The sequence below is a fragment of the Cydia pomonella genome, chromosome 5 (assembly GCF_033807575.1).
Source record: "Cydia pomonella isolate Wapato2018A chromosome 5, ilCydPomo1, whole genome shotgun sequence".
Classification (NCBI taxonomy): Eukaryota; Metazoa; Arthropoda; class Insecta; order Lepidoptera; family Tortricidae; genus Cydia; species Cydia pomonella.
In genome coordinates, this window is record NC_084707.1 from 18,705,724 (window position 1) to 18,716,080 (window position 10,357).

Sequence of the window (10,357 nt, forward strand, 5' to 3'; positions counted from 1 at the left end):
TCTGATGCATTAACGATAAATTAATCATTTTTATGTCAAGGTAGATATACATAATAATAGCTACTTAATGCATTCAACCTCGTCATCTTCATTATTGTCTATGTAAACTATGTAGTATAATAGCAACGAAAGTGCCGTAAGCGTCACGTCCCAAAAACTTTTGACTTCGTCATCTTTGCAAAGACTCCGGTTGTAACGGAACCATATATAGAACATGTGTTACGAACGATTATTGCGACTCGGTTAGAGAGTGAGTTAATTTTCAACAAAGGGCTAATCAAGCCGTAGAAATGTGATGAATCTCAGTCGGATTCTGGTATGTATCTGTAATCGCAGCGAAGTCTCGTGGCAAAACGAGCTGCATTTTGACGACTGCAGCAGACGATAGGGCACATTGTAAAGGCGCCTACATAATTCTTAATAATCTCAATAGTTGCCAAAATAATAGTGTTGCATCTGAGGGCCTACCGCGGAAACCAAAAATCTAAATTTCGATATCTGCCTCTCTATCACTCTTCCGTATTCGTGCTATAGAGATAGACAATGAAATTTCTATTTTCGTTTTTCGCGATAGTCTCTGGACTCTTAGGAAAAAAAAACAGATGTAGAGCCCTATTTGCACAAAACTGACTGCATGTTTTAGTACGAGTATGTGATGGAAATTTATCAGAGAGATGCAACAAATTTTATAGACCTTAAAAAATACAAAAATCTGTCAATTTCACTATATGTGCCAGATTTTTCATGCAGTCTACGGTGAGTCCAAGTGTGGAGTAGCCATAATCAGCCGCGCGTCATCGTATATCGCGCAGTCGGGAGCGGGCGCGTGTCGGACGACATCCAGCGATTTTATCATGTTATTTACAGAACACGCTAACGAGACTCGTCGAGTTCTTCACGGACCAGATACACTATCTGGATAGGGGTGATGTTCTGAGAAATAATCTTGTCGACTGTTAAGACTTAAGATTGTAGGTAGTTGCTCAGTATTTGAATACTAATACTTGTTAGTACTTGTACCTATTTACTTGCATCAAAACAATCAACTTTTCTTGCATAACCGCAAAGAAAAACACTGACATTTTCAACAAAGGTTGTTTAGAGTTAGACAGACGGTAAGCAAAATTGGTGGAAAGCTGTCGCGACATAGCAAACAATGGAAACACAATAGGACAAAATTGTTGCATGACTCGAAAGTTAGCAACAACGTTCACGCCGGCTTGCCTTATGTCAGGGAGCATTAGAGGATTTATTACAGTTTTACGTAAAGTAGAAAATATTATATAGATAGAATTTTAATTTTATGTTTTTTCTTCTTTTCATGCATGCTATATAAAACATAGGATCAGGTATGTACTTATGTAGTTTCCTTAATTGCATTTTGTTTGTTACTTATTAATGATAGTAATTTTAACATTTTAAACGACGTGTAGGACCTTTATATGGGGGTTAGTAAACTTCATAGTGAAAGCTTTGCAATTAATATTCAAATATGCCGTTACCTACTTATTTTCGTAAAAATACGTAGCTGGCTAGAAAATACGTAGTTGTCGCTACATGTTAATTACTTTCTATTCGTATTAAATATATTCCTACGCATATACCTAAGCAGTATTACTTAGTCTATAAAAAGAAATTAAAATGGTTCGGTCTTTTCATTGTACGTAGTTAGCACTTTGTTTTGATATACATATAATCAAGTCTTTTGATGTAGGACTCGATATAGCATTCAGCTAGATTATTATGTCTATTATAGAGCTTGTAAATAAATCCCTAACCTAATAACATACCATGAGACGCGTGCAAGAGCGGTCTTGGGCTGGGCTTGCGTAGGGCGGCGCGCGCCCGGCAGCAGAGGAAGGTCCTGAGCGAGTGTGATGTTTCAGTGCGGCTATCTCGAGGGGCTGCGCTCATCACTCGGTGGCTGGACGCAGAAAGTTAAATCATGGTACTGGGGACGCCCACTAGTAAGTGCCCCGGCCTCTGCCAGCCGGAACGATCAGCGAGATGTCCTTAGCACATTGACAATTATTAACATTTGCACGATATTTTACAAAAAAACTTTTCTATTCTTTAATTTAAAGTTATCGCTTTATAAAATCGGTGAAACTGCTTGATGTTAGAAAATAATTTGATTGTATGTTTTCACATTATATTATCGCTGCACTTCATTTCGGTGTTGATATTTTATTTGACTCATTAAAGTTAATTTCGAGGTAGCGTTGCACTTTTAATAATCTGTTTGTTCATTATAATTATGTTTTTATTAATTAGCCTGTAGTTGAGGTATATTTTATATCGGATGGTGCGCTGCCGCTGCCGTGCTGCATGTCATCCAGTAGTGCTCGGCGACAACGTTCAAGAATGAGATCAACACCCGCGGGCATACATACTTCTTTATAGGGTTGTATTATTACACATAGATTCTTTTATGTTTTGCCTCAGTAACATTTTACGTATCGTTTACCTACTTAGCTGATGATGTTGTAACAGAACTTGGAACATTTATTTCTTTACGCTACTATGTATTTTAAATTTTAGCGATATTTTGTTGCTTTTTGTTTAACTAATTTTGTAGGTTTATTTGAAACACCTATATAATTAGATAGGTAGTCGGGATAAATAATGCTGTATGTCTTCATGAAAACATTGTACACTTGTGGAATATAACTCTTTGAACCACGCCACCGAGTGATCGAAACGCATGATTCCGAGCCTCCAGCACACATCTCACTTACAGCTTCTTGATACATTCGACGTGGATTGATCACTTTACATTACTGTAACTGAGGGGCACAAGGTTGTAAGTAACATTCACACCGAACTTGTATTGTAGAGCCCTTGTAGCCGTCGCTATATTAGTTACAGCCCTCTGCCACCCAGCTACGTCTTCAATTTCTTAAAGCACTTGTACTTAGAGGCTGAAAATAAATTAGCTGTTTAGTATTGTAGCGGTAAACTATAGCGTGGATGTGGTGATAATAGTATCTACTTAAATAGGACAAACCTTCAGTAACATATTTGTAAAAATCATCGTCTGGTCGTGTACATATTTCATACTTTTCACGTATTTTGGCTGCAGTTGAACTTTAAATATTGATTGTAAAGGCTGCTTTTCCACCAGAGATGTGGGCCGTGGAAGCTGAATTGTGATAATTAATTACAATTAAACGAGTAGCTAACCACACAGTTTAGCACATATCTGATGAAACAGCAGCCTTAGGTTGATCAGGCATCGATATCAAAGTGGATTGTGGCTTACAGGAGTTGGCGCACAAGTTGTCTCGAAGTTTCGACATGAAGGAAGACGGCGGAGCGCTGGCAGAGGACCGGGGCGGGATTCGACGGCACCAGTCCATGCAGCGACTGCAGCATGAGGCTGGGGACGAGGCGCGCGCGGCACGCGTCGTGCCCGACCACCACGGCAATCTGCACGTCACCGTTAAGAAGACCAAGCCGATCCTCGGCATCGCTATAGAAGGCGGCGCCAACACTAAGCATCCGCTGCCTAGAATTATAAACATACACGTAAGACTGCTTTTATGAGATTGAGATGTTTTTGATGGTTTGATTGATGTAATGATTTTAAATCAACACATGTATGTACTTAGTCAGTGTAAACTTTTGTCTAGTTGCCTCTCCAGAATTAACATAAAAAATGTGAAAATGGCGCTTTCAAACGTTACGGTTCAATACAATTAGAAAAGTTGTACTCTAAACTTGGTGTACTCTTTTGACCAGGACTCCAATATGCCTTGAATTTAATGAAGAATTAGGAGGTACCTATAGCGAAATCTCGAATCGCACCCAAACTGTCTTTTAAAAGTATTACCTACATTAAAAGGGCTCGAGGAGGGCTATAACTGTCACTATTGAGTCCGCATCTTCATAAGTATAGGTATGTATTAAAAATGTGTATTTCAGATATACACATTTTTGTGTATGAAGGTTTATGTATGTTTTATAGTTTTCGTATTCATAACTAGTTTAGTTTAGTTAGGTTTAGTTCTCAATCAATCAATCAATCAATCAATTCTTTATTCGTTCATCACAGGTACATAAATAGGTGGTAACTCAGTATTCTAAGGAACAGCTATGATGTGCCTTTTGGCGTACGAAATAATTTCTTATTATCTAACTATATACATATTCAATAATTTATTTACACGGGCAATGAGCTTATGAGATTGGCATATGCAAACATATTTCAATAAGTCAATTCATATATTAAAAAATAATAATGAGAATAAAAATAAAATAAAATAAAAAATTACAATTAATTACATTTGGCATATGTCAATATCATTAAAATAATCAGTCACACTATAATAACATTTAACTAATAAAAATTTTAATAATAAGGACTTCAATTTTTGTATTGGTGCCGTTTGCCATGATTCTGGTAACTTATTAAATATCCTTGGTGCCATCACTAGTACGCTTTTTTGCATCAAGGCTGTCGTAGTCCTACTCACTAATAGCGCTGGCTTTCTTGGGCGAAGGCTGCAAGTTCGCTTTTGCTCTTTAAACGAAAAAAAGTTTAAATTACTTTTAACAAAAGCGCAGCATTCGAAAATATAGAGACATGGGAATGTCAGTAACTTTAGCGATTCGAAAAGAGGCATAATACTTTGCTGAGGGTTTAGTCCGCAGATAGCCCTTACGCATCGTTTTTGTGCCCTAAATAAAGATTGTCGATATGTAGAGTTTCCCCAGAAAACTAAACCATAACGTAGAGTTGATGAAACAAATCCATGATAGGCAGTTAGTACGGTGCTACGGTCGGTAGTTTTCGCTAATCTGTATAGAGCATATGAAAATCGGTATAGTTTCTTACATACTTCTTCGGAATGCGTCTTCCACGACATATCGCTATCGATTGAAAGGCCTAGAAATTTTGTTACACGCACTTTATCAATACGTTTGCCTTGATATGTAATATTAAGTGTTGGCGCTTTTTTCCTTTGACTAAACTGCATAATCTTAGTTTTTTCTAAATTAATTTTTAAATTATTACATTCTAACCATTCAATAATATGTCTTAAATCTGTATTAATTGCATTTTCATAGTCTATATCGTTGTTTTTCTCTATAATAACGGTGCTATCATCAGCATATAGTACCATTGGATACTGACTAGCTTTAACAATGTCGTTTACATACACTAAGAATAATAATGGACCCAATATACTACCTTGTGGTACCCCGTACAGAATATTTCTTCGATCAAAAGTGAATGTTATTTCATTTTTTATATGACTCATAACTGGTTTTTTACTTTTTATTTTATTTTATTATTATTATTTATTGCTCTCGCCCTACTTTATGTGTAGCTATCCAAAATTCTCATATTGATATTGTTCATATTAATTTGTCTTTCACCTGTTAGTGTTGGAAGAGATCCTTTTTAGGGATAAGTTTACCTTTGTACATAACATTTTTGTTATGTTTTGTCTGTTTTATGTTAACCTGTTTATTAGTAATTGTAAAACTTAGTGTTCAAAGTATGGACATTGATTAACAGGAGCACGGGGCAGCGTATGAAGCGGGTGGCCTAGAAGTTGGTCAGCTGATACTGGCCGTCGACGGACACAGGGTGGAAGGTCTGCAGCACCAGGACGTGGCGCGGCTGATCGCCGAGTCCTTCGCGCAGAGGGACAAACCGGTCAGTCTATACTAACAGACTCACCATGCTCAGAATAATGTTAATGAGGAGTAATCTAAATTAATAGAGTTAATGTCATAAATAAACTCGAAGCTAAAGTGAATTTACTACATTTCCAGGAGATCGAGTTCCTAGTGGTCGAAGCAAAGAAATCGAACCTGGAGCCGAAGCCGACCGCGCTCATTTTCCTGGAGGCCTAACATCTACTGTCCCTCCCCGCCAGCGACCCCCCGGCCGCGCTGGGCACCGCGACCTCGGGGGCCGACCTCATCGCGCACACCACGGAATAGCCAACTCCAACCTGCGCTGCCACATGCTTTTCTAAACGCGTTTCTGAAGCCCCGATACCTCGCCGATAAATAAACATCCACATGATTGCGTGTGCGTGAGATGTGTACGAGTATTTTACACGAAATCATTGCGCGGGGTACGGAACAGAGACGTGCTCTACATGAGATCCGATTCGGATTAATGTTGAACATCGACACTGATATTGACCCCACGTTTCGACGATGACGAGAGATACGGAAACTGACGCAGGTAAACTGGTAGGCTATAACAAAATTAATGGCACAAGGGAGGCAATCTAATTTTGTACACCGCGACGAAATGTCCGAAACTATGATGAATTAGTTACGAAGCACTACTGCCCGAAAGTTTTTAACCTTTTCTTACAAAATGAATCTCCCTTATTTCTAAAGGGAGTTTCGGGTAGTCTGAGAGGTTTTGTAAATTATTTTCTAGAATTAGTAATTAAACCAATTTTAACAGTAGTCAGCGACTGAATTTTATAAAAAATTAAACCCTACTTTTACTAACTACGATAAGTTCATCTTAAAAGGTCACACATTTAAGCGTTCACGGTAAAATTCGCAGTAAGTTCAATAAATTCAATTCCGTAACTAATTAAAATAGAACTAGAATATGAAGAAGTGACGATAACATAGATCTTACGATGTTCAGTTTTGAGGCGAATTGTGCTGATATAAAAATGATTGGCATTGGTGCTATGGAAAGTGGTAATTTAGCAGTTTCCACTTTCCGGATCATATACATTGTAGTTTCATTAGGGATTCGATTAGTGCTTGGTCAGTATCATAGCATTTCATGAGAAAAATTCACTCGAGAGCGTCATCCATGTGCCATCAGAGTTGCGTTAGCGTTCGGGAAGTGCATCCAGCAGCGGTTTGGCTTGGCGTCACCGCAGTAGCGCATCGTCATATGTCATGTGTCATATGTGTCATGTAGAGAGAGCTTGCAGCACAGCGCACTCCCCTAAGCAAGCTGTTCCACACTTACACAACCCTTCATTCTATTAACTCGATTATAGATTGATTTTATTTTAAGCATAGAAGAAGAAATAACTAATAAATAGTCCAGTAGCCACATAACCTATGGCAGGGTCATCAATTAGATTCTTTAGGGGTTCCGTTTTTAAAATAAAATGACAATTACGATCCGTTTTTACTTGAGCTTATTAAATAAGAACATTTTATAGTACAGCACAAAATAGGTTGGCGGTTCAAATCCGGACCGCGGTCCGCAACTGGTCACCCCTATGCCATCGTTTGCCATCCACTTTAGATGCCATAATTGAACTTGGAATACATTGCTCCCATTTGTACGTTTTTTTACTTCTTCGTCTATGATTTTAAGTAAATATGTTTAATTTATAATGTTTGTACATTTAGCATCCGCAAGTCGATGTATATGAAACAATCGTAGAGTTAGTATTTCGTTGTGCTTGTTCAGTTTGCTTGGCGGCTCCATCAGTGCGACATGTCATTCCATCGGGTAGTAAGCGGTGAGTTTACGAAATTATGGCGGAGAGGGATTTAAGCCCGCTCTTTTATTTATACATATTACCTAGTTATAAGTAGATATCTAAATGAATGTGTGCAATATAATCAAATGTTACGTTAGGTGTTAGAGTCAATAAACATTGCGATGCTGTAGGCTTGGCGAAGCAAGGATATATTGCCGGAGCGTTTTGTTATTATAATCCTAGATAGGTGTGTTCATCAAACTCGATCAATTGCATATTCATGTGGGAAAAGAAAGTTTCGTGATGTGTGCAGCATCGCGCAGCATACTTCCGATGTATCGATGTGCGTGTTGCTAGTGCTTCAATTATAACAAACAGCTGTAGATATTGTACACGTTCCAACCGGTGTTAATATATATACATGTATAAACTGAGACAAGCTATGTATGTCGTACTATTTATTTGAAAATTATACATCCGTTCTTGATTTTCTGGACATACAATTTGTGTTATTTATATCATTGTAAATATATATATCAGTATTTACTCATAAGCTGTAAATATCAGGTTTGAACGTTTTGTATAATATAAAATTTAAAATAAATATTTATTGAAGTTAGTGCCAAAAAGCATTCTACAAACCGTGGGGGCGGCGCGGCGCGGCGCGGGCTGGCCGGGACGGAGCGCGGCGCGGCGCGGCGCGCGGCTCCCTCGTGGCTAGTTTTCTACGTCTATTACTCTACCAATTGCAGAATTCACCAAATACGCTTTTGACTGTTAGAATTTGGTCAACATCAAATACCGCGTCATAATTGATATTTATGTAAATGAATTGTATCACTTTGCATCCCTAGTTAGATATTTGAAAATTATGACAAATATTTTTTCACATTATACACGACACGCGTGTAGATTTCATGGAAAAGGTGGAAAAACAAATTATAGTCATTTTCTGATGTTAACCACACGTGGACATCTGCCTTTTGAAACCTTACAATTTTACCTTTATCTATACTTAAAACATTAAAAATAAACAGAATATGCACTGAGACAACTATATTTTGTACGTGTAATTATAATTAATTTTAACATGTATCTAAATTATATTTAAAATTTATCTAATAAGTTTGTATGATTACCTACATATAAGCGAACATCGTAGGCGCGGCGGGCACGCCCCGGCCTCTGAGTCAATTTGTCATTTACGTAAAACACTATATCATTTTCAAAGTAAATCCAAAAGCAATTTTAATGTAGATAAATAAGAATTATTTTTACTAGAACTACAACAAATTACCTGTACAATTAAATAACTTTGGATTGTAATTAGGTTTGTCGCCTGACTTGTTTACCAACAGTTTGTAATAGCAACGGCACGCGGCCGCACCGCGCGAGACCGCAGGCGCCGGCGCAAGCTAAGCTAACTCACTAAAATCCTATTATAATACCTAATTATTGTAAGCCGTCCATTTATGTTCGCGATTATTTGAACGTTAATATATTTGTAGTAGCGGCTTATTAGCTGCGCAACCTTAAATTTGTCCTCAATGTGTTGGTAAGCATTTCATAAAAGACATTGTATCGCAAAGTTTTATCTTTAGCGCAGGTTTGGTTGAAAAGATCTATGTTGTAGTCTGTTGTTAAGTTTGTCGTTGATGACAAAAATATATTGTTATCTAGATATTTCTTGTTTTATTTATTGTGATCATTTCAATTGAATATTCGCTTCAATTTCTGTATGTTTCCACAGATTCCAGAACGCCTACAAAATATTACGAGCCACAAAATGCTTATGCGCAGATGTTACTTATCTACACGGAGTAATAAAACTGCAATAATTTACGTTTCACCACTTTTACCACTTACTAGCATGGCTTCGGAAAGCCATTCTTTATTAAGTATTTATAAAAATAATGCGCAAAATCACTTTTTATTCAAAATAGTGCTTATTATAATATAATAGTGTTTATTGGAAACCATGGTACAGTCAGCGTCAAATATTTTGTGGCAGTCGAAGTGCCCAAATAGTTCGGTACACCATACTGAATAAATACAATAATAAATAGGATCGCATGGCACCCTGGTAGGGCATGGCAATTTTTCTTAATACTCGTACTATTACAACTTACACATACGTTTTAAACTAACTTAGAGCTTAGTTTAAATGAATGAATTACTTTACTACTATAAATATTATCTATCCTAAGTTACATCCCGCACTAAGCGTTGTATGGAGGTTATCAGTAGTGTTAGTTAAGACTCGAGTCCTTCGAGTTCCCTGCTTTAAGACTCCACTCAAATTTGGACCCTCATAATTATTAGAGACATTAGAGTCCCAAGTCTTTTGAGACCTTTTCAGAATTTTTTTACTATATTTCAAAATGCATTGTGTTCATGTAAAATTTATGGATTATCAGGTACACAATTTATAGAATAACGCCTATTTTATTAACTGTTATTAAGATAAACGCTCGCTCAAGTGCTCAAGACTCTTCTACTTTGGAATAATCGCTTGCTCGGGTCTAAATATTAGCACGACAGGTAAATATTTTGTTGGATGAGCGATTGATCGTTGGATCGATATCTGTCTGTCTGTCTGTCCGTGGTCGTTAGTGCTAGAAAGCTGCAATTTGGCATGGATATATAAATCAATAAAGTCGTACAATAAAATAAATAATATATATTTTTTATGGTTTCATCCCTTGTCTCATCTACTATACTAATAGCTCCAGTTTAGCTTATTGTGACGGAAGGGTAATTAGGGAACCCTACACTGCTACATAGCCCGACGTCGAAATTTTCCCTTCTGGGTAATCAATTATAAATAAATCGTTAAACATATACATCTATAAACTTTTTATTTTATTTTATACACTAGAAGACCAGACACTCGGTATTCATACGAAAAATTTCTCCCTTTAAATATA

The 10,357-nt window shown here is 37.1% G+C and overlaps 1 protein-coding gene across 8 annotated transcripts in view; it reads left to right on the forward strand.

Moving 5' to 3' along the window:
- The window catches only part of LOC133517967 (whirlin), a 139,396-nt gene extending 130,283 nt beyond the window's left edge, over positions 1–9,113 (forward strand). For 7 of the 8 annotated variants that reach the window (XM_061851464.1, XM_061851465.1, XM_061851468.1 and 4 more), the window contains 4 exons: positions 1,887–1,967; positions 3,265–3,528; positions 5,525–5,665; positions 5,785–9,113. In XM_061851464.1, the coding sequence (XP_061707448.1) occupies positions 1,887–1,967; positions 3,265–3,528; positions 5,525–5,665; positions 5,785–5,865 (567 nt within the window). In that variant the 3' untranslated portion in view covers positions 5,866–9,113. The remainder of the gene's footprint in view (positions 1–1,886; positions 1,968–3,264; positions 3,529–5,524; positions 5,666–5,784) is intronic. The other variant, XM_061851469.1, reaches the window with a different exon arrangement.
- Positions 9,114–10,357: the final 1,244 nt, after the last annotated feature.